At 52.7% G+C, this 23,883-nt stretch overlaps 1 protein-coding gene and 1 non-coding gene across 2 annotated transcripts in view; one reads left to right on the forward strand and one right to left on the reverse strand.

Annotated features, from left to right (window-relative positions):
• VWCE (von Willebrand factor C and EGF domains) overlaps positions 1-21,879 on the forward strand; it is a 30,520-nt gene extending 8,641 nt beyond the window's left edge. Inside the window, exons 6-20 of the mRNA XM_007462185.1 lie at positions 1,947-2,063; positions 2,957-3,085; positions 4,484-4,926; positions 5,009-5,102; positions 6,331-6,413; positions 8,094-8,181; positions 9,943-10,028; positions 11,705-11,822; positions 12,442-12,527; positions 13,866-13,962; positions 15,496-15,578; positions 16,632-16,722; positions 16,805-16,887; positions 17,247-17,337; positions 21,248-21,879. Coding sequence (XP_007462247.1) covers positions 1,947-2,063; positions 2,957-3,085; positions 4,484-4,926; positions 5,009-5,102; positions 6,331-6,413; positions 8,094-8,181; positions 9,943-10,028; positions 11,705-11,822; positions 12,442-12,527; positions 13,866-13,962; positions 15,496-15,578; positions 16,632-16,722; positions 16,805-16,887; positions 17,247-17,337; positions 21,248-21,879 — 2,321 coding nt within the window. The remainder of the gene's footprint in view (positions 1-1,946; positions 2,064-2,956; positions 3,086-4,483; positions 4,927-5,008; positions 5,103-6,330; positions 6,414-8,093; positions 8,182-9,942; positions 10,029-11,704; positions 11,823-12,441; positions 12,528-13,865; positions 13,963-15,495; positions 15,579-16,631; positions 16,723-16,804; positions 16,888-17,246; positions 17,338-21,247) is intronic.
• TRNAG-UCC (transfer RNA glycine (anticodon UCC)) lies at positions 8,902-8,973 on the reverse strand. The gene has a single exon. It is a non-coding gene; the product is annotated as a tRNA-Gly (tRNA).
• Positions 21,880-23,883: the final 2,004 nt, after the last annotated feature.

A 23,883-nucleotide genomic window follows, 5' to 3' on the forward strand; every position in this document is an offset into this window, starting at 1 on the left:
TGGCTCCGCGGCATGTGGGATCCTCCCGGACCGGGGCACGAACCCGTGTCCCCTGCATTGGCAGGTGGACTGTCAACCACTGTGCCACGAGGGAAGCTCTTTAAAAGTTTTAAAAGTCATGGCCCTAGCCCCAGGCCATCTCTCCCACTCCCAACCTCTGTGCTCCCTAGAGAATAGCCCTGGTGTCTTAGTATCTGCTTGGGCTGCTATAAGGCTCAGTAGTTGTGCTTTGCAGGCTCTAGAGCGCAGGCTCAGAAGTTGTGGTGCACGGGCTTAGTTGCTCCTTGGCATGTGGGATCTTCCCGGACCAGGGCACGAACCCGTGTCCCCTGCATTGGCAGGTGGACTGTCAACCACTGTGCCACGAGGGAAGCTCTTTAAAAGTTTTAAAAGTCATGGCCCTAGCCCCAGGCCATCTCTCCCACTCCCAACCTCTGTGCTCCCTAGAGAATAGCCCTGGTGTCTTAGTATCTGCTTGGGCTGCTATAACAAAATAGCACAAACTGGGTGGCTTAAACAACAAAAACTTATTCTCACAGTTCTGGAGGCTGGGAAGTACAAGATCACAGTGTTGGCCACTCAGTTACTGGTGAGGGCTCTCCTCCTGCCTTGCAGACAGCTACCTTCTCTTTGTGTCCTCACAAGGCAGAGAGAGCGCAAGCTTTCTCATGGCTCTTCTAAGGGCAGTAATCCCATCATGAGAGCCCCACCCGCAAGACCTCATCCAAACCTAATTACCTCCCCCAAAAGGCCCCACCTCCTAATATCATCACATTGGGGGTTAGGGCTTCCATTTATGAATTTGGAGGGAATGCAGTTCATCCATAGCACTTAGTTATCAATCTGATGAGTGCCCTGCCTGCCTCTCCCCGGTATGTGTACATACACACATGTGCACTTACAGAGATATGATGATAAGAGATGGGTGGTTAACAGTTGTTGAACTCCTGTATTCCCGGCACCATGCTAAGCATTTAACATGCATTTTCTCAATTTTATCTTCAAAATTGTCCTATGAAGTTGGTACTGTTTATTTCCATTTTTCCTGGTAGGAATACTGAGGCTTAAAGAAGTTAACTTTCTCAAGATCACATTAGGGCTTCGATGTGAACCCAGTCATTCTTCTGCCTGCTTTTTTCCCTTCAACAGTCTTTCATGAAAATCTCTTCACATCAGGGTCAATAGACTTGCTTTATTCTTTTCAGCTTCTGCCTGGTACTCCGCAGTGCAGATATCCCATAGTTTACTAACTCTTCTCTTACTGATGAATATGCAGATCATTTCCAGCTTTTTCCCAATTTCAAACAATGGCTTGGGGAAGCTTTGACAGAGGAGGTAGTATAGAAGCTTTATAGTATATAGAGTTTTGAGGTATGAGTAGGAGTTTTCCAGCCAGACAAGCTGGGAAGGCATTCCAAGCAGATAGGAGAACATGGGCAAAGGGGGAGGGCCACAAGAGCATGGTGCCTTTGGAAGATGGCAAGAATTTGGGCCAGAGTAAAGGTGAGGGGCAAGGAGAGAGGTGGGAAAGGCAGCCCAGGACTCGTGAGCTATGGTGCTGCATTGGTGCTTGTGGGAGCCTTGGAGGGATCTTAAGCAGAAAGTGGCCTGATCAGAGGTGCCCTTTGGTCAGAACATCCTGGGGACTCTGTAGAGGGTGGCTTGGGAGGAGCACAGGACGGGCAGAGAGACACACAAGGCTGTTGTTATCCTCTAGGCCAGAGACAAAGCCCAGGGCATCTGGGCTAGGGTATGGCAGTGAGGGTGGAGAGAAGTGGGCTGGTCCAGGGAGGACTTAGGAGTTGATAGACTGAACGTGGGTGGTGAGAAGGAGAGGGGTTACGAGTCGGGTAGGAGATAGTGATGAGAGAGGTAGGTAGAGAGGACCACCTATTTCCAAAACTCCACGGGGAAATGAGCTCCAGCTGTGTCCTGTTCCCTTCCAGACACTGATGAATGCCTTGGGACCCCCTGCCAGCAGAGATGTAAAAACAGCATTGGCAGCTACAGGTGTTCCTGTGGAACAGGCTTCCATCTGCACGGCAACCGGCACTCCTGTGTAGGTAAGGCAGGGGACCCTGCTGTCTTCACACGCAGGCTGCCAATCAGGAAGACGGGCAGGGCGAGCCCAGGGACAGGGAAAGGTCAGCAGTCTGGACCTCCTGGTTCCCTGGAGCCTGGAAGCGCTTGAGCCTTTGCTAGAGCCTGCCTTTCCCTGGGGTTGGCGTGGCTCCTAATGGAAGACCCCGTCTTGGACTTTTCCTGGCCACATGCCACTTTCATCCTGTTATGTTTCTCTTCCACCCTTTCCCAGATACACCCCAAAGATTCCTCTATGCTCACCCATTTTCTTGGTTGCCTTTGCTCCCCTTGGTAAATAAAGCACGTTATGTCTTGGTTCCTCTGGTTTAGAAGGAGACCCCTGTTTTCTCAGCCCATTGCAGAAATTTCCAGAAAGGGATTGGCATGTTTGGCTTGAGCTTGGCTCATGGGTTGAAGGTGGGGTCCCATGGGCCTCAAAAAAGACCTTGTTCTAGCAGAGTTGGGTGTTTGTCCTGAAGCCTGCCCTGAGCAGTGTGGTGATTTTTGAGCCTCCTTTTTCAGAAGGGCCCATAGCACCCAATGCCCAACAGTGGGTTGGTGGAAGGTTGGGAGGTGAGATTCCCAGTGGGGCCCATCCCCACCAGCCAGCACTTAATCATTGTTGCACAGTGCTGGGGTATGAGTCACTGGTGCATCCATTAAATGCCTACTGGATGTATGAACCTTCCAAGGAGACTAGCACTAGACTTCAGCCCCATTCCCAGACACCTGAGTCACACTGGCACCCTGGGGCAGGGAAGGACCCCATAAGAACATGGCAGGGAGACTCCCCAGCCTTTTGGGGTAAGGGATGGGGGGAGGAGGACTCAGTAGCCCTGATAAGGCAGCCATCGATAGCGAGGCTCTCCCGCAGACGTAAACGAGTGTCGGAGGCCACTGGAGAGGCGAGTCTGTCACCATTCTTGCCATAACACCGTGGGCAGCTTCCTGTGCACCTGCCGACCTGGCTTCAGGCTCCGAGCTGACCGAGTGTCCTGTGAAGGTGAGCGCTGGGCCCCGCCCCCCGGCCCCCGGCCCCAGGCCCCAGGCCCCAGGCCCCAGGCCCCACCCTCCCGGACTGGGCCCTCTTCCTTCCCCCTGAATTTTTTTTCAGTTCATCTCGTTTGTTATTTCCAACATCCCCCTTTCATCCTTTTGCGGTACGCGGGCCTCTCACCGTTGTGGCCTCTCCCGTTGCGGAGCACGGGCTCCGGACGCGCAGGCTCAGCGGCCATGGCTCACGGGCCCAGCCGCTCCGCGGCATGTGGGATCCTCCCGGACCGGGGCACGAACCCGTGTCCCCTGCATCGGCAGGCGGACTCCCAACCACTGCGCCACCGGGGAAGCCCTCTTTATCCATTCTTTTATTTTCCTTTCACTGTTTCGCCAGCCCTACTGTTTCCCCCCAAATAGTAAAAGGAAAAAAAAAAAAAAACCACCAGAAAACGATGATAGAGGAGCCTGTGACGTAGGAGTCCCAGTAACCTGGGCTCACAGGGACACTTTGGACAGTGTGGTGTCAGATCTCTGCCATGATTTGACAGCGTGCCTGTAAACGTCCATATAATGTCGTGTCAATACCGAAGGCATTCTTTCTAATCCAGGGCCGGTTTTCCATCGTGTAATCACCCATGATGGTCTGAGCTCAGCCACCCCGTTTCCCCCTCCCAGCCCAACCTGTTTTCTCCCCGTCTCACTCTGATTTGTGACTCCCTTCCTTTTTCCTGTCTCTCACCCTTGCCCCTCATCTGCCTCCTTTGCCGCCCTCTTGTTTTCGGACTCTCTCTCTCTCTTTCTGTCTTTCAGACTGTTGGGCAGTTGCTGTCCACCTGCAGGGAAGATGTGCACTGTTCCTAAGTGTGTGTGTGTGAGTGTGTGTGTGCCTCAGGGGAGGCATCGTCTTGGAAGCTGGCCTGTCCGCCATGGGCCCTTTCTCCCCCTGAGCCTCAGCATCTCCTCCTGGGAAGCCACAGTTGGATGGGAGAATAGGGGACACACTCCTGACTTGTCAGGAGTAGGGAAGGGTCACTCCCAGGTCGGATCCCTGAGGGCTTAGAGAAGGTCTGCGTGGTTCAGGAAAACCCGAGTCTCCTTTGTGGCCAGCGAGGAAGGGAAAGAAGACTCTGATTTTGCTGCATATGAAGCAGCTGGACCTCCCGCAGCGCCAGCGTGTAACTTCGGGCTCTGCTCGTGGTACCTTTTCATCAATCTTCTCCCCTGATCGTCACCGCAGCCCCATTAGTTTGAGGTTGAACTGGTGGTATTAGATCTATTATGTTGTTGAAGAAACTGGCCCAGACACATTCAGTGATTTCTGGTGGTGCGCCCGAGTCCACGCCCCTCGAATCTCGCCTCCTGCCCCTGCTGCCTCCCTGCAGACACCTCTGTGTTTCCGTTTCAGCTTTCCCCAAAGCCGTGCTGGCCCCATCTGCCATCCTGCAGCCCCTGCAGCACCCCCCTAAGATGCTACTGCTGCTTCCAGAGGCAGGCCGGCCCGCCCTCTCCCCAGGGCACAGCCCTCCTTCTGGGGCTCCAGGGCCCCCAACTGGAGTCAGGACCACACGACTGCCATCTCCCACACCTGCACTACCCACGTCCTCCGCTTCTGCCCTGACGCAGCTGCTGTCTGCCCCAATGGCCACCCCAGTGCCTAGTCCCTCTCCGTTGGGGACCCTCAGACCTCCCTCACGAATCCAGGAGAAGGTGGTGGTGACCTCTTCCTTGCCCAGGGGCCCTGAGGCCACACAGCTGGCACCAGGGCCCTCTGCCTGTTGGCACCTGGGAGCCATGCATGAGTCCGGGAGCCACTGGACAGAGCCTGGCTGTTCCCAGTGCTGGTGCGAGGTGGGTGTGAAGGGTCCTCCGGGCTTCCCTGGTCTGGTGTCTGGGGCATTGTGGTGGCTGGAACTCCAGTTTCTGCTTCTAGGATGGGGAGGTGACCTGTGAAAAGGTGACGTGTGAAGCTGCTTGTTCTCACCCGATTCCCTCCGGAGATGGGGGATGCTGCCCATTGTGTACAGGTGGGAGCTGGTCTGGGGAAGGCTGTGAGTTTCTCACGTGGTACTGCCTCTTCCCTTTCCTAGCCTTTCTGCAGCTGAAAGGCTGTTCTCCAACTTTCGTGTGTCACCTGAAGGGTGATCCCTGGGCCTAGCCCCCAGAGCTTCCGATTTAGCAGGTGCTGGGTAAGGCCCGGGAATTTGCATTTCTAACAGGTCCCCAAGTGATGTTGACGCTGCTGCTTCGGGGACCACACTTTGAGAACCACTGGTCTATGCTCTCAAGGGGAACTTTTGACCTTCCGGGGATCCTTTTTGAGCTTCGTTCTTTCATTTATTCCTTCATTCAGCAAGTTTCTCCAGACCCACTCTGCAGTCCCCTCCCCTGCCCCTGTCCCCCTCCTACTGCAGGAGGAGTAATCGTTTATAAATTCTACCCCCGTTCTGACTCCCTCCCACAATCTGCTGACAATTTTTCATTTGCTTCCCGTTGCTGTTAGGATAAAGACTTCAAATCTTACCAAGTCCATTAGCAGAGCTCCTTAACACTCACCCTGCACGTGAATCGCTGGGAATCTTGTTAAAATGCAGATTCTCATTCAGTAGATGTGGGGAGGGGCCTGAGCGGCTACATTTCTATGAAGCTCCTGGTGGTAAGGTGTTGAGGTTGCTGCACTTTAAGCAGCAGTGAAAAAGTCTTCCTAAGGGTTCAAATGAAAATGCAACCTACTGATTTTCTTAATGATAATTGTGATCTTTTACTGTGTCCCTACTGTGTACTAAGCCCTGAGTGTAAATGGCTGTGTACATTACATCTGAGGTTGTGCATCCTTCCAAGTCCCCTGCAGGGCATGTGGTGGTATTTCCATTTTACAGTAAAGACAGCTGAGTCCCAGAGAGGTTGAGTGACACATCCAGGTCCAAGGCCTCTCAGGTGACAGGCCAGGTTTGGAACCTGGGGCTGTCTGGCTGCCTTTCCTGCCTTATGGCAATAAAATGCCATGCTTTCAACACAGTTCTGGGTTTATCAGACATAAATGGGACCCTCCCCAGGCACCCTGTGTGGGTGTCTCCTGTAGTTCTCCAGGGGTCTTGGGACCACACCGTTCTGAGTACCTAGATCTGTCACTCCTGGGGCATCCGAGCCAGTGAGAGAAGGTTCCAGGTACATCATGCCTGGAAAAGTAATGAGACCTCAGTCTTCCTCTACTTTACGAGGTCTGATGCCTCCACTCCTGTTTGTCTTTCAAAGGCTGTTTTCACAGTGGCGTCATCCGGGCTGAAGGGGACGTGTTTTCACCTCCCAACCAGAACTGCACTGTCTGTGTCTGTCTGGTGAGCATCACAAGATCCCTGAAGCCTCGTGGGTGTTTTCTTAACCTTTGGGGGTTTTAGAGGAAGCGGGAAAGACCGGATGTCAAAGGTGAGCTCGTTGAATGGAGGGAGAGTTCTCAGGTTGTGGATTTTGGTCGCAAGCTGTGGAATTTAAAAGCGTGGGGGATGGGAAACCTGTAGTCTGTGGAGTCAGGGAGGTTTTGCTGAGCAGAAAAGAGCCAACATGCAAACAGGGTCCATCTGTCTAGGAAGGGGAGGGGATGCAACTCCCTCGGAAACTTCCTACCAGGGAGGCCGTTTTTCTCTCCAGGCAAAATATTTGCCGGCACAATAAAGGTAGATGCGTTGGGAGGGAGAAGGCTCATTACCAGACTCAGCTTGTTAAGAGTATTTTGCTTGAGGCAAATTCACTCCTCCAAGAATAGTTATTAAGTTCCTACCATGTGCCAGACCCAGCCAGAGGCTGTCCCTTGGATTGGGTCGTGAGCACCCGATGCATACCGGGCAGGGGCTTGGTATTTTCCATCTAGTTCCTCACCCTAGGCTCCTGGCGGCTCTTCAGGGTCGGCTTTACAGTCCCCATTCTACAGGTGAAAGGACTGAGGCTGGGAGGTGGCAGAGCTGGGATTTGAGCCGTGGCCTGTCTGCATCCAAAGCCCAGGCTCTGCCCACCAACCCTCACTGCCTCTCATCATCTTTAAAAGCAGCCCTCGTCTGGCAGTGATGGCACAAGCTGCAATGTAAAGGGGCGGGGGCATGTAGATGGCTACCGCCACCCTTATTGAGCCCTTCCTGTGCACCACACTTGCGAAGTGGCCAAGCGCTTTCGTGCCTGATCACATTTCACTCAATCCTCAGCAACCCCAGCAGAGGTGCCCTTTCCAGCTCATCTCACAGATAGGGAGACAAAGGCTCAGAGAGGTGACGTACTTTGCCCAAAGTCACATGACTTGGAGGGGCAGACCCTGGACCTCAGGTCTGGCTGACTCCAAAGCCAGGGGCTTTTTTGTCTTAACTTCAATTTTTAAAAATTGAGTTTTAAATTTAACTCCTTGGCCGGTATTAGTCACTTGGTTCAAAACTCAGATGCACGGGAAGGTGTCTCTGGTGGAGTAACCTCTGTTCTCCACTTCTCAGCATCCTTCCGGAGCTTCTGTATGCCATGGGAGGGAATGCTATGGTGGGGGCAATGCCACGGGGGGCAGTGCCATGGGAGGCTAGGCTCGTCCATTTTCATGAGGAAGGCAGCATGCTCTGCTCTCTGGTCTGCCCCTCGTCTTGGAAAGAGGGATGTTGGAAACTACACCATAATACACCCTGGTACTGGGCCCCAGCACAGTATCCTTGTGTGACCATGGTGGCATTTAAAGGTCTTGGATGGCTTCCCTTTTATTTTTTTTAAAAATATTTATTTATTTATTTATTTATTTATTTGGCTGAGCCGGGTCTTAGTTGTGGCATGCGGGATCTAGTCCTGACCAGGGATCGAACCGGGGCCTCCTGCATTGGGAGTGTGGAGTCTTAACCACTGGACCACCAGGGAAGTCCCAGGATAGCTTCCTTTAGGAGGCTTTCATGTGGGACAGGAATCCTGAGGGTGGTGTGAAATAGGGAACAAGCTGGTTCTGTTGGGCCTGACGGTCTGCTCTCCCCCACCTGCACCACCTCTCACCTCCTCAGGCTGGAAATGTGTCCTGCATCTCCCCCGAGTGTCCTCCCGGCCCCTGTCAGGCCTCCCTGAAGTCGGATTGCTGTACTTGTGTGCCAGGTAAGGGACTCTTTGTGGGGAGAGGACAGGGTGAATTTAGCTTTTTAGTAAAAAATGATGGGGGTGGAGCGGTGTCTTTTGAGTATGTTTTTTTTGGGGGGTGGTGGTGAGTGGAGGAGAGAGGAAGGAGATTGATTTCTGCTTTAAAAACTCAGATCAAATGAAGCATTTCAAAGTGCCCGTTTTAATTGAGCACCTACCGTGTGCATAGTGGTTTGGATGCTAGATTGGGCTCACAGCCCAGCCTGCCCCCTGCCGGGGTTGGTGCCTTTAACACAGACAGGAAGGGGTTTGGGTCCACCCTTGGCGTGGCTCTGTCCCGAGACTGGGAGGGTGTCTCCCCTGCCCCACTAATGAGTTAGTCCTTTGTTAAAATGTGGTTCTCTTTCCTGAGATGACCTCACGGCCGTCACTGCTGGCTCTGGGCCGTTGTTCTGTGGGGCCCTTGCCAGTCCTGATCTCATTGAATCTGTGTGGCACGGCCCTGAGGGAGTACTATTCATAGCCCCATTTTATAGATGAGGAAACTGAGGCTCAGAGAGGTCATCACTGCCCAAAGACACACACCAGTGAGTAAAGGAGCAGAGCTTGAACTCAAGCTTACCTGATTTCAAAGCTAGTGTTCTTATTAAATACTATTTTTCCCTTGACTTTTGAATGTTATTTTAATTTTATTTATTTATTTATTTTTGCCACACTGCGCGGCATATGAGATCTTAGTTCCCCGACCAGGGATCGAACCTGCGCCCATGCATTGGAAGCGCAGAGTCTTAACCACTGGACCACCAGGGAAGTCCCGAATGTTATATTATTTTTAGTTAAAACATTTTTTGAACAGGCAATATACTCCCTGTGAGGTAGGAATTGTTAATCCCATTCTACAGATGAGAAAACTGAGGCTTAGGAGAGTTTAAGTATCTTGCCTGTAGTGACTTGTGTGGCTGGGATTTGAACCCAGTGCCCTCTGATTAAAGCCAGGTGGGCCCCGGCAGGTTTTTTTTTTTTTTTTTTTGCGGTACGCGGGCCTCTCACTGCTGTGGCTTCTCCCATTGCGGAGCACAGGCTCTGGACGCGCAGGCTCAGCGGCCATGGCTCACGGGCCCAGCCCCTCCGCGGCGTGTGGGGTCCTCCCGGACCGGGGCACGAACCCGTGTCCCCTGCATCGACAGGCGGACTCTCAACCACTGCGCCACCAGGGAAGCCCCCTGGCAGGTTTTTAAGGTTGTTTTTACCAGCAGGGATGGGGGATCTTCAGATGAGAGGCTCTCACTGAATCCTCCCTGCCTCCAGGGGCTGGCAGCATTCCTAGACCTTCCCCTAGGTGTCTGGGGCCATCTTTTTTCATTTCTTCTTTTCTCTTACTCTTTAGTTATTCCGGGCTTCCCAACCTTCTTGGTTAAGGATCTTATTTTGCATGTGGTTCATTCTCTGTCTGTTTTTTTTTTTTTTTTTTTTGGCCGCACCGTTCGGCATGTGGGATCTTAGCTCCCTGAGCAGGGATTGAACCCATTCCCCCTGCATTGGGAGCTCGGAGGCTTAACCACTGGACGGCCAGAGAAGTCCCTCTCTGTCAGTTTTTAACTACTGGTGTACCTTTAGGTGAGGGTTTGGAGGGGAGCAGCGATTGGGCTCTTGGGTGTGGGTGTGCCGTGGAGTATTGTGGGGGTGTGTTTTCTTCCCAGAGACCCCCCCACCCATTTGCTCCCCCTTTTCTTTAGCTGCCCAGAGACCTTGAGCTGCCTCTTCCTTTCTCCTCCGCAGTGAGATGCTATTTCCATGGCCAGTGGTATGCAGACGGGGCTGTGTTCAGTGGTGGTGGTGACGAGTGTACCACCTGTGTTTGCCAGGTAGGGGGCTGAGTGGGTGGGTGCTGGGGAGGGGCAGGGCACACGACACTCCCAGGATGCCTTGACCAGGAGAAGAGGAGCCGCCATGCAGCAAAAGGGAAACTGAGGCAGGAAAGAGAGTGAAGGGGCCTTAGCGTTCACCAAGGCCTTCCCGCAGTCTCCTTGAAGTTCGTCCTTCAGCATGGCTATTTACAGAGCACCTACTGTGTGCCTGGGACAATGCTGGGCGCTGGGGACGCAGTTGAGCACAAGACAGCCCCAGCCCCCTCCGTCAGGGGCCCACAGCTAGGTGGGCAATGGACAGGGGAGCGGGGCTCTTCTTTTGTTTGTTTGTTTGTTTGTTTGTTTTTTGCGGTACGTGGGCCTCTCACTGTTGTGGCCTCTCCCGCCGCGGAGCACAGGCTCCGGACCCGCAGGCCCAGCGGCCATGGCTCACGGGCCCAGCCGCCGGGAGCGGGGCTCTTAACCAGACTGTGGGTTTCAGGGAAGCCTACTTGGAGGGAGGGATGCTAAGCTGAGACCTGAAGGATAACTAGGACAACCGGGTGAGGAGCTGAGCCAGGTGTGCCCGGCAGAGGGCACTGCGTGAACAGAAGGCGGGAGGCGGGAGAGAGCAGGGCGTGTTCTAAGGCCCGGGGGTGTGCATTCCGGCTGGAGCCCGGACCGCGAGAGGGACTGGAAATGCGGCTGAGGCGGGGATCCTGTTTGGGCTGAGTTCCAAGAACAGGGCCTGGGGTGGGCTTCTCATGTAAGTGGTTTTCTGAAGGAGTGCTCTCGGGAGAGACTGGCTGGGGAAGCAGGTCAGGCAGGGGGAGGGGCCATGAGAAGAGGGGTGGGGAGCTCTGGAGCGTGAGTGGCACCGCAGAGGTGGGTGTGTCCAGAGGCCAGGGAGCTGGGCTCTTCTACCCCCAGCATCAGGTGGTTGTAGGTACTTCCTTGCTCCCCGGGGAGTGGGGGTGAATGAACCATCCAGGCACCTGGAGGACGTGACCCTCATCAGCCAAGGGCCGTGCTTAGGGGAAGGGGTCTGCGAGGGGGCGGCGACAGCCTCTGCGTCAGTCTCAGTCATGAAGGGCTTTGCCAGCCAGGCAGAGGGTTTGGACTTGGCGAGCTGCCCAGCCTTTGAAGTGGTGGAGTGTTGTGATCGGACTGGTGCCTGAGAAAGTTCTCTGGCTGCAGGTGAGAGTGGGTTGGAGTGAGAGCAGAAAGCTGTTGCAGAAGTGAGAGGAAGAGATTCTGGAGGCTGCAGCTAGGGCAGCTGGGGACCCAGCAGCCACGCAGCCGGCGTATTCCTGGGACCCTCTCCCAGCCTCACCCCAGCCCCCAGGGAAGGACTCTCCATTCCTTCCACTCTTGCTCCCCGGAGGTCTGTCACTTTTTTTTTTTTTTTTTTTTTTGCGGTCCCTGGGCCTCTCACTCTCGTGGCCTCTCCCGTTGCGGAGCACAGACTGTGGACGCGCAGGCTCAGCGGCCATGGCTCACGGGCCTAGTTGCTCCGTGGCATGTGGGGTCTTTTCAGACCGGGGCACGAACTTGTGTCCCCTGCATCGGCAGGCGGACTCTCAACCACTGCGCCACCAGGGAAGCCCGAGATCTGTCACTTTTAGTGGGGTGACGGCAGCCTGCCGGCCTCCTCTTTGGCCCTCACTGGTTTGTGCTCCCTGGCTCTCTTCCAGAATGGGGAGGTGGAATGTTCCTTCACGCCATGTCCAGAACTGGGCTGCCCCCGCGAGGAGTGGTGGCTGGGCCCTGGCCAGTGCTGCTTCAGCTGCAGGGATCCTGCACCCACGACAGGTGAGGCCGCTTAGTCCTGCATCCCTGGCTGCACCCAACACCAGGCCTGGATGCCCGAGCCGCGGGAGGCTGAGCTTCACCCACTGAGACTGTGTGTGTGTGTGTGTGTGTGTGTGTGTGTGTGTGTGTGTGAGTGAGTGCTCTCTATGTGTGTTGTATGTGTGTGTTTGAAGTTTGTATGTGAGTGACATCTGTGTGTGAGCTTGTGTACATGTGTCTGCGTGTTTGTGTGTGAGTGGTATCTGTGTGTGTGTTTTTGAGTGTGTGTGTCCATGTGTTTTTGTTGTGTGTCTCTTGTATCTGTGTGCATGTGTCTGTGTGGGAGTGGTTTCTGTGTGTGTGAATGGCTGTGTTTGTGGGTGTGTGTGGACGTGTACGTTTGTGTGAGCGTGCCTGTGTATACCAGGCTCTTGTTAGGCAGGAAAATTCACTAACTGAGGGAGCCAGGCGGCAGCAGCAGGCAGCTCTGGGCCCAGTGGGTGGCTGCGTGGACTCAGTGTGAGTGAGCAGAGGCGTCTGTCTGTCCTTGCTGGGTGGCGCTGTAGGTCCCGCGGGCATTCAGGACCCTCCTCGGCACTTCTGCCCACTCGTCCTTTCTCCCCCGCTGTCCCCTGGCCAGGCTGCTCTCTGGACGACAACGGGGTTGAGTTTCCGGTTGGACAGATCTGGTCTCCCGGTGACCCCTGTGAGTTATGCATCTGCCAGGTGAATGACAACCTGCGCGCCTTCAGCTGCTTTCGCCACCCTTCCCCGTCCCGGGCCGGGCATCCCTGCCCCTGCAGAAGCGGGGCCACCTCAGGCCTGTCCCAGTCTCGCTTCCATGCTGTCACATCCCGTTTTTACAGAAGGGGCTGGGATCCAGGTTATTCTGTCCTTGGTAGATTTCCAGGATGACAGAGCTTGGCAGTCTGTCTGTCGTAAGAGTGCTGTGTGACCCACTGTGCATGTGCGGGGAGCTGCTGGCCTAAGGAGCTGGAAATAGGATTCCCAGGAGCAGGTTTTCGCGGGGCACGGATAACAGAGGGAGCTGGGCAGCCCGAGGCCTAGTAGTTGAGGCCTTTTCTGTGAAATTGCGAGGCTTCCTCCATTAACGTGAGTCACGTGACCTCACCTCATCAGAAGTGGGTGAGGGTGCATGAGTTTTGAGAGTCAGATTGACAGACATGCAAACACAGCTATTTACCAAGAAACGTGATCGTTTTAGCTCACGTTTAAAGTACGGTTGACTTTCCTTTCTACTTTAAGAGAGTTTTTAGTCGCTTGGAGCTTAGAGCTTTATTTCTCAAAATGAGGTCTCTGTACTGGCTGTGTCATTGGCATCACCAGGGGAGCCTTGGTAGAACCTCAAGGCTGCCCAGGGCTCGGATGCAGAATCTGCATTTTAATCCCCCAGTGACTCGCGTGCACATGAGCGCGTGAGAAGCGCGGCCTTCAAGTCCCTTTGATGCACCATTTGTTAAAAAAGCCTTCGACCCTTAGAAAACTTGGAAACGTTTCATTGGAATTAGAGTGGGGAGCAAAGTACATCCGCTGCCTTTTTTCTCCTTCAGGACTGATCTAGGGCACTCATATTACAAGAAAATAACACAAAACTTCAGCTTCTTACGAAAAAAAAAAAGAAACTGTATATGGCGCTTTCATCTTCTGAAAGACATTTCCGGTGGAATAGCTTTCTATAAAAATAGGATTTTATTGGACTCCTTAGATTTGGGGTGAGCCAGGGTTTCAGGGAAACTCTGAGAAGAGTTTGGATAAGGTTGTGGTGCAGCCTTGGCTGCTGCGGGGAAGGGACGGGAAGCCGAGGAGACCAAAACCCCAGCTCTGGGATATGGGAAGGCTTTTTTCTGGAAGGCTCACACCCCCTTTCCCAAGTAGCCGGTCCTCTTTGGGGGACCCCTGCCACCTCCCAGCTGCATCATGGCGCCTCTTAGGGCAGGCTCCGGCCAGTTTGCAGCACCGCCCTTTCTTTTGGGGACCTGTGGGGTGGGGAGGTGGGGACTGGCGTGGCAGGTGGGGTCTTGGTGAAGTTCTTCCTCCCTTCAGGCAGATGGTTCAGTGAGCTGCAAGAGGACAGACTGTGTGGACTCCTGCCCTCACCCGATTCGGATCCCTGGGCAGTGCTGCCCTGACTGTTCGGCAGGTAAGGCCCTGCCTCGGGGGCCGGGGACGGCATAGCACCCCTGGCCCCCACATCTGGGGTCACCCTGTATCAGGCTTCTCTGTGCAAAGCACCACACATGCTTCATCTCTGCTCATCCTCGCAACAACCCCATGGGGCAACCCCATTTTAGAGACAAGGAAACTGAGGCTCAGGGACGGAAAGCAGTTTGCTCGAGGGAGGCCTTGTCTGGGTATGAAGATATGCAGAGCTTGCAGCCTAGGTGGGGTGGTAAAGGAACATACCTGTGAGACAATTAGAGAACAGGGAGAGGAAATTAAAGTGATCCTCTATGTTTTAATAGTAATTTTCACCTTTTCCATTATTTCAAAAGTGATATTTTATTATGGAACATTTAGAAAATACAGAAAGCAAAGAAAAAATTAAAAAGGACCCATTATCACTGTTAACTTCATGGTTTTATCTTCCTAGTCTCTTTTTGTGATATAACATCTATCTCTATAACATATCTGTAACACACATCTATATCTATATATCTATCATGTCATAGATATAGAGCTACACGGCTTGGGGGATCTTAGCTCCCTGACTAGGGATGGAACCCGCACCCTTGGCAGTGAAAGTGTGGAGGCCTAACCACTGGACTGCCAGGGAATTCCCTATATATATTTTCTTATAAAATGTTTCTCTACTGTCCCATCACCTGCTTTTTTTTTTTTTTAAATAAATTTATTTAGTTATTTTTTACTTTTAGCTGCACTGGGTCCTTGTTGCTGTGCACGGTCTTCCTCTAGTTGCGGCGAGCAGGGGCCACTCTTCATTGCAGTGCGCGGGCTTCTCATTGTGGTGGCTTCTCTTGTTGTAGAGCATGGGCTCTAGGTGCGTGGGCTTCAGTAGTTGTGGCATGTGGGCTCAGTAGTTGTGGCTTGCGGGCTCTAGAGCGCAGGCTCAGTAGTTGTGACACATGGGCTTAGTTGCTCCGCGGCATGTGGGATCTTCCCAGACCAGGGCTCGAACCCGTGCCCCCTGCATTGGCAGGCGGATTCTTAGCCGCTGCGCCGCCAGGGAAGCCCACCATCACCTGCTTTTATACGTACCAGTATGTGATAAATATCATCAAGGTGGCAGCACTCAGATGGGGCCTCTGTGGGCTTCGGGAAGCAGAGAGGGGAGCTGTAGGGGACCCTCCTGGAAGGAGGGGTTTGGGATTCGACTGAGTGGAGAGGAGCAGAGAGGATGGCCGTGGCGCCTGGCACCCAGGTTGCGTCTCTGGGTCCCTCATCCTGATCCTGCCAAGTGAGGGTGTAGGAGGAACGGCTCCCTTCCCTGGGGGAGAACCTTGAAGTGAAGACACTATGATCCCTTTGCTGAATCCAGTGAGAAAAAAGTCAGCACCCAATCCAGACATATGTTCTGTCCCTTCCCCAGCCCCCTGGGCAAGTGTCTAGAGAGGCCGTTCGGCTGACCTTTGCTGCCTAGAAACACCTTGGACTTTCTTCCTGGCACAGGCCAGCCGTCCCCTGGCTGGCCCTCACCACATGCTCTCTCTGGCAGGCTGCACCTACACAGGCAGAACCTTCTACAATAACCAGACCTTCCCGTCCGTGCTGGACCCGTGTCTGAGCTGCATCTGCCTGGTACGACCACCCAGACCTGACCCCTGTCTGCGGAAACTCCCCAGAAATAGCCACCAGCTCCTGAACCCTGCAGGCAAAATCCAGAGACCTCCAAGAGAATGGTCACTTCTGGATCATGGTGAAAGCCGGCTTCCTTCAGCCCTGCCCTGGGTGATTCTTTACGCAGGGCCAGAGAAATACTTTTAACCCTGCCTGGCAAAAGTCCTCTGCTTCTGGGTGACCAGGGAGGGTCTTGGGGGCCTTACGGTATAAAATATGGCCCAGGGATTCTCCCTGGGAGTGGAGGTGAGGAACACAAACCCAGGACTCTGTACGGAATCTTTAATATCCTCACATTCTCGAGCCCCTGCCATGTGCCAGTCCCTGATCTCAGCATGGCCTGTTAATTCACGGGGAATCCTGTGAGGTGGGTACCTCCATCCCCAGCTGCTAGGTGAGATAACCGGGCACAGAGACCCCGCAGCTAGTCAAGTGAAGTGCCAAGAATCAATCCTAGTCCTGAGTCGGCTTCAGAAAGCACACCTTACCCCTAAGCCATACTGCCTCTCAGTCTAAATGACAGGAATATTATTTATTATTTGGAAAATGGAAAAAATAAGTCCTTATTGCTTGTCATGCTAGAAATGTTTCATGCCGATGGGGCTTCTTTGCTGGCGGTGGGTGAAAAGGGACGGGTCTGCAGAAAGATCGAGCAACTTGGGGTGAACATCTCTGGCCTCTGAGAGGCCCTGTTCGTTCACAGCCATGTGCTTTGGGGAGCTTTGGCTTCTGGGTCCTTTCCCCTAAGTTTTTGGTGCTCAGCTTTCCTGGGAAGTTCATGGATTTGTTTGACAGGTAGCTGTTGACAGATGAGCTCTGAGGACAAGGCTGGGCCTGGGGGGCTTGTGTTCTAGTGGGAGGACAGACTCTAACTCAGTCTGTTCCCTCACCATGGACGTCTCACCTGACCTTGATGGCTCCGATGGGCACTCAATGGCTATGTGATGTGTCCTTCACGAGTGACCCATCAGCCCCCCAGAACAAAGGGCCTTCAGTGTTTTCTGTGTCCTGCAGCTGGGTTCGGTGGCCTGCTCGCCCGTGGACTGTCCCATCACCTGCTCCTACCCTTTCCACCCTGACGGGGAGTGCTGTCCAGTGTGCCGAGGTGAGTGGGACCAGCCACCCCTCGTGCAAGGCCCCTGAGTGGGCCTTGGCTCTCACGGCCCCTGTCTCCTCTGCCCCTGCAGACTGTAACTACGAGGGGAGGAAGGTGGGGAACGGCCAGGTGTTCACCTTGGACGATGAGCCCTGTACCCAGTGCATATGCCAGGTGAGCTGGGCCTGGGGACCCTGGACCTGCCGGGCCAGGGGCTGCTTCTGGCCTTTTGTCCCTTTGTGAAACTTGGAGCCCCTTAGCCAGTGTATGCTGTCTTCCGCCTGCCATCCTTCAACTTTCATTACCTGCGGGGATACCTTCGGATTTGATGGTGTCCTCTACCTTTGTTATTTCCTTAAGGCGGCCCCACTGTGTTTGCCTTCACCTGTTGTTCAGGTGAGGGTCAGGCCCTGCAGCTTCTGCCCCTGATCTTTCCGTGGGTCCAACTGCTGGTGTAATAGGTCCTTGAGGGCGCCGCTGTGGAGGGGTGAGATGCTCCGGGCTTCCTCACGTGTCTCCTTCTGCTTCCCCAGCTGGGAGAGGTGAGCTGCGAGAAGATGCCCTGCCAGCAGGCCTGCTCGGACCCCTCCACGCCCCCCAGGGACTGCTGCTCCTCCTGTCCAGGTAAGCGGCCTCTGCATCCTGGAGCCTCACCACTGTCCTTTTCCACTTTGCTCTTCCGCCCAGAAACACAGAACTTGTACAGGGCTGGATGTGAGACACCCAGGCTCAGAGAGGGAACGTGGCCTGCTCAAGGTCACACAGCCAGCACATGGTGCGCCCAGGCCCAAGCCTGGGCTTGCTGACCCCGTCAGCGCTATGCCACAATGTGCCGCGCCGTCTGACGAGTCTGTTCACTGTTCCTTTTTCTTCTTCATTTCCTCCTTTCTGAATCTCTTCCTCTGCTTTCTTCCTTTTTTAAAAATTAGAATTTAGGAACTGAATCAGCTTTGCAGAAGAATAATTGCTAATATGTATTGCGTATCCATTATGTGTCAGGGAGCATCATGTATTGAATGTTATTTCTTTTTTTTAAATTGTGGTGTAATTGACATGTAACATTATATTGGTTTCAGGGGTACAGCCTAAAGATTCAAACTTGTATATATTGCAAAATGATCACCACAGGAAGTCTAGTTAACATCTGTCACCCCACATAGTTACAAAATATTTTTTTCTTGTGATGAGAACTTCTATGATCTAATCTCTTAGCAACTTTCAGGTATAGTATTTCAATACAGTATTATTAACAATAGTCACCATGCTGTACATTATATCCCAATGACTTATTTATTTTGTAACTGAAAATTTGTGCCTTTTGACCCCCTTCAGCCGTTTTGCCCACCCCTCTCCTCCCACCTCTGGCAACCACCAATCTGTTCTCAATATCTGCACGCTCAGTTGTTTTTTTTTTTTAAAAAACGATTCCACATATAAGTGAGATCATAGGGTGTTTATCTTTCTCTGATTTATTCGTTTAGCATAATACCCTCTAGGTCCATCCACGTTATCGCAAATGGTAAGATTTCATTCTTTTTTGTGGTTGAATAATATTCCATTGCGTATATATATATATATATATATATACACACCACATATTTATCCATCTTTATCTGTCGATCGACACTTAGGTTGTCCCCATGTCATGGCTATTATAAATAATGCTGCAGTGAACCTTGGGGTGCATATATCTTTTTGAATTAGTGTTTTCATTTTTTTTTGGATATATACCCGGTAGTGGAATTGCTGGATCATATGGTAGTTCTATTTTTAGTTTTTTGAGAAACCTCCATACTGTTTTCCACTGTGGCTGCACCAGTTTACATTCCCACCAACAGTGCACGAGGGTTCCCTTTTCTCTACTTCCTTACCAACAGTTGCTGTGTCTTGTCTTTGTGATGATGGCCATTCTGACGGCTGTGAGGTGGTATCTCATTGTGGTTTTGATTTGCATTTCCGTGATGATTAGTGATGTTGAGCATTGTTTCATGTCCCTGTTGGCCACCTGTTTGTTTTCATACATCTTATTTCATTTTCACAGCAACTCTTTGTGATAGACACTGTTAGCATCCCCATTTTCCAGGTGAGGAAACTGAGGCACAGAGAGGTGAAGTGAGGTGCTCAAGGTCACACAGCTGGTTGGCAGTAGAACCAGGATTTGAGCCCAGAGTCAATGCTTTTAGCTACTCTGCTACATTGACTCCTGAAAATGATTCACATCTGTTTGTCTTTCTCCATCATGAGTGTTTGTTCATGTGGATCTTTCTGCAGAGGTATAAACAGGACATGGACAACCTACTGTAACACACAGTTTCAAAATATTGATGTAGCCCACAGCTGGCCATTTAAAAAAGCTCCCAAATATTATGGTTTGCTTACCCCGTCCCTTTTCGGTTGACATTTATGTGGTTTCTTTTTTCCTCTTCTTTTTTTTTTTTTTCTATCCATAGTGGACCCACTGTGAAAAATCTTTGGTCAGACAACTTTTGTTTTCAAATTTTGTGAGTTGCATTCAGACCCTGTGGTTAATAGGTGCAGTACCTAGGTCACAGGGTGTCGGGAGTGGCTTGGTGACTCCCAGGGCATGACAGCAGGTTACCAGATGGGGTCCTAGAGAAAGGGGAAACTTACAGAGACGTAGCTGGTGCCCCATATGCCCACCAACTCTACACTGTGTGTTTTGAATTTAATTTTTCCAGGTTAACATGTCCATAAGGTACCTTACCGGTGGCTATTGTACATTTTGTAAACTTCCAGGAAGACAGTGAATTTTTCCACAGATTTGTGGCCTGAATTTCCTCTTGTATAAAATACCTCTTTAACTCCTTTGACCTTTTGAAGAGGACATCCTGTATTTAGGGCAGCTCTTCAGTTCTGTGGATGGAGAGAGGCTGTCAGGACTGCTGGGGCTGGAAACATCCTGATCCCATACAGTCATTATGTTGGGAACTGTTGAGTGATTATAGATTCGACCTTAACCAGCACAAAACCCTCTGCAAGCTGATGGATATTATTCCTCTGCTTTCTAGAAACTAATCGTTAGCTAAGGTGCCAGGCAGTGTATGGAGCCTTTTACCTGTATTGTCTCATTTCAATGCCCCAGGAATGTTTATGCATGGGTGCTCTTATTGTCTCCATTTTGCAGATGGGGAAATGGAGGCTCAGAGAAGTTAAGTTTCTGTCTTTTTAAAAAGAATTTATTTATTTGAAAATTTTTTTTGGCCGTGCCGCACAGCTTATGGGATCTTAGTTCCCCAACCAGGGATGGAACCCGGGCTCCATGCAGTGGAAGTGCCAAGTGCTAACCACTGGGCCGCCAGGGAATTCCCAAGTTTCTGTCTTTAAGACCACGTTCTAGGTGGTAGTGTCGTCGGACTCAGGGCCAGGTCTCTCTGATTCCTCACCCCATGCTCGTTCCCATTCTGCTCTCCTGCCTCCTGATGGGGAAACTGAGGCCCAAAGAGATGAGATGCAGAGCCCACCTCCTTCTCCTGGGGCACCTGCCTCAGCTGCGTTCACCACGTGCGAACTTGTTTTAAGAAGAAATGCTTTTTACTGAAATACGAGGTGAATTGTTTCCTTTTGATAATTAAAAAAGAACAGCTTTCTTGAGATATAATTCACACACCCTGTAAGTCACACGCTCAAAGTACACAATTCAGTGGTTTTTGGTAAAGTGGTTTTTGTGATTATCCTTTTGATGGTTTATATATGTATTTCAATTGAGGTATATTTGATGTACAATATTATATAACTTTCAGGTGTACAGCAGGGTGATTTACAATTTTTAAAAAAGTTATAGGTTATCTTTTGATGATTTTTAAAATGTAATCATTCCAGTTTGTAATGTGTTTACCAGCCTCCGTCTCCTCCCTGATCATACCTTTCTCCAATATTCTTCCTTCTTTCCCTTGTTCTCCTGCCATGGATTAAGCCCTTATGATGTGCCGGCCTCCAGGCTGAGACTTAAAAACAAATTTTTTCAATTGACATTTTTTTTTCTTTAAAGCATTTTTAGGTTCACAGCAAAATCGAGCAGAATCCTCCTGCCCCCCGCCCCACGCACAGCGCCCCCTGCTGTCAACATCCCCCACCAGATGGTACATTTGCTACAATCTATGAACCTACTCTGACACATGATTGTCACCCAAAGTCCAGAGTTTACATTTGGGTTTAGGCTGAGACCTCTCAGGCTCCATTTCATTCAGTCCTCATTGCGTGGCCTATGTGGTCATCACTGTTATTATGATGCCCATTTTACAGATGGGGAAATGGAGGCCCAGGGGAGTTATGTGCCTCACACAAGGTCACACAGCCAGTGCCTTGGTGAACTCTCTCTCTCTGCTCATGGTTCCTTTTGGGTCTTCCCTTTCCTGGAGGCAGGAGCTGGCGGGATCCCCCAACCCCAACGGCCGGTGCACAGGGACCCTTAAGGGCCAGAGCTGGGGCACTGTCCTCGGTGCAGCTCATCCCAGACCTGCCTCAGTCATAGGGGAGAACCGTTGTGCATCTTCTTGCCCTGCCCCCTCTCTAGATTCCCTGGAAGAAAGCGGGGGTCTCTCCCCTCATGGAGACGTTGAGCTCAGCAAAGTGGCCCGGACCCCCCGTGGAGACCCCGAGGCCCTGCTCAACTGCAGCTCCTGCCCGGGGCCCCCAGCGGTGTCGCCTCGGAGGCCAGCGCTGCAGCTCCTCCAGCTCCTCCTCAGAACAAACCTGTCTGACATGCAGACTATACCTGTGAGCCCCTCAGGAGCCCAGGCCTTACCCTCACCCCCTTTGGGGCCAGGGGGCATGTTCCCAGGGGAGCCCGGGGCCTCCCAGCCCCCTAGGCCCTCACCAGGGCCTTCAATCCCTCCAGGAGCCTCCTCTCTACCTCCGGCCTCTCCCGGGGCTCCCGGGCCACCTCCTGTTACTCCAGAGCCCTCGTCCTCGGCCTCCGGGGCCCACACAGCATCCAGACAGCCTTCTCTGCCTGCCACCATCTGGCGTAGAGTCTCAGCCCTTTCCACGATGGGCCCCAGCCCCTCAGAGGCCCCCGTCACTATCCTCAGGCCTCGCAGACTCTCTCCAGCCACCTCCAGACTCTCTGCAGCCCTTGCAGCCATGGCCAGCCCTGGCCCCCAGGAGCCCACCATGGGGCCCTCACAGGAGGAGTCCACAGTGTAAGCAGGCCTCCGTTTTAGGGCCGTGCCCGGGAGACGTCAGACAGAGAAGGCTCTGCCAGAGGCCCTGGGAGCTTGCAGGGCGGCTCTGGGGGCCAGTGAGGCTGCCGACTCCTTCAGGACCCCTGGCGGGGACGGAAAACCCTCAGGGCCCGATGTAGCCTTGCTCCCAAGAAGCATCTGGGATGTGTTGTGAGTCTCCAGCAGCACGTTCTCCACCGTCAGCATCCTCCCTGGACTGCGTGGGCTGCCTGTCTTCTGAGAAAGGTTGGGGCAGCTGAGTCCCTCCTCTGGAGCAGGAGGGTCCGAGGGGCCTGGGATTCCACTGAGATTGTGCCACCAGCTGTCATGTGTCCTCACCCGAGGTTTCCTGATTAAAATCTGTCTCGGTCTCCCCCAGGCTGCCCTGCTCATTCACTTCTTGCCTTTGGAAAGGTGGGAAAACGTCACTGCAAGCCCACAGGTGATGAGCTAGTGCCCACCTCAACCCCCAACTCAGGAGAAAAGCCTGCACAGACCTGGGGCTAGATTGGGAGGGGTCTTAGGTAAGTACCTGGTGGCCTTTGATGCTAGGAGACTTCTAAAGTGAGGGGGCAGAAAAGACGGATGGAGAGGCCTTTGCAGGTTGGGTTCCCTGCGAGGGAATAGTAGGCAGGTGGAGTTTTAGGGCCTGTGCTTAGCTTTAACATCTGTGGGCCGAGGGAGGCAAGCAGGAGGCAGGGGTGGGGCCCGGCAGTGGCATGGTCTCCGCCAGCACCCTGTGGAGCTCTGAGGCTGGGCTGGCCTTCAGAGTCAGCCCGAGTTGGGGCAAGGGGACAGGGCTTTGTGCCCCCATGTTGGCCAGTAATTCTGTCTGTGGGGAGCGGGCCCAGGAAAGGGGTGTCAGCCAAGGCAGTTCCCTGTGAGGGCTGGTGGCTGAGAGCTGTCAGTCAACAACCTTCCCTGTGGCTGGGGTAATAAATGCGTCTATCCTGAAGGGGGCATCTGGACGGTGCGGCCCAGTTTCCATGACAGCTGGAAAGAGGACAGTGCTAGCATTGATGGGGGAAAGTGAGATGGGGATGGAAGACAGAGAACTATGCTGTCACTGTGTCACCAACTTGCTATCCCTGGAACCCAAGGGGGCTGCAGAATAACCTGCACCTACACTGGCCCAGGCCATCCTCCCCTTGCCTCTTCTCTGCCCTGCTGCTCACCATGTATCCCAGCGGGGAGTGTCCCTAGTGGGCACTGGCTGCAAAGGCCATCTGGGTTATCCACCCTAGGTGTCAGTGTAGGGAGGGGTCCTAATCCAAGCAGGATGGCAGGAATAATGAATTTGGAATTAGGAGCATGAAAACCAAAGACTTTAGGGATGCAAAGGACTTAGAGACCGTCTTACTTAGAGACCAGTTAAGACACAAAGGGTGTGGGTTGAATGAGGGCTGGGGTGCCATGAAACCCATGTTTGAGCCCTACTCGCTGTGACTAGCCGTGAGACCTTAGGTCTCGGTTCCCTCATCTGTATAATGGGATCACAACAGTCCTTGCTCATGGAGTTGAGATGATCGCATATAATACAGACTCCATAAGTCTAGGGGGTTTGTGCTTGTGACCTTGTGCAGCCCGCCCAGCTTCATGATGCCACTTGGGATCTAACTTCAGGATGAAAGCGTAGAGCACTGACTGGCTCTGCTCCTCAAACAAGCCAGCTCTCGACATGGTAGAGGCTTAGAGTCAGCGCCAGTTTTCTCACCGCTATCCCTCTGTTCGATAAAGGATGCAATTCAAGTTTTAATACTAGTCTCCCCTCTCCACAGAACTCAGGTAAATGGTGTTCGTTTTGAACATTAAAAAAAAGTAAAAGGCTGGGGCGGGGAGTTCTCTGGTGGCCTAGTGATTAGGACTCCACACTTTCACTGCCAGAGTCTGGGTTCAATCCCTGGTCGGGGAACCGAGATCCTGCAAGCAACGCGCGCGGCCATAAAAAAAAAAAAAAAAAAAAAAAAAAAAAGGGGGGGGGGGGGGG

Source organism: Lipotes vexillifer, unplaced genomic scaffold, assembly GCF_000442215.2.
Source record: "Lipotes vexillifer unplaced genomic scaffold, Lipotes_vexillifer_v1.1 scaffold1129, whole genome shotgun sequence".
Taxonomy (NCBI): domain Eukaryota; kingdom Metazoa; phylum Chordata; class Mammalia; order Artiodactyla; family Lipotidae; genus Lipotes; species Lipotes vexillifer.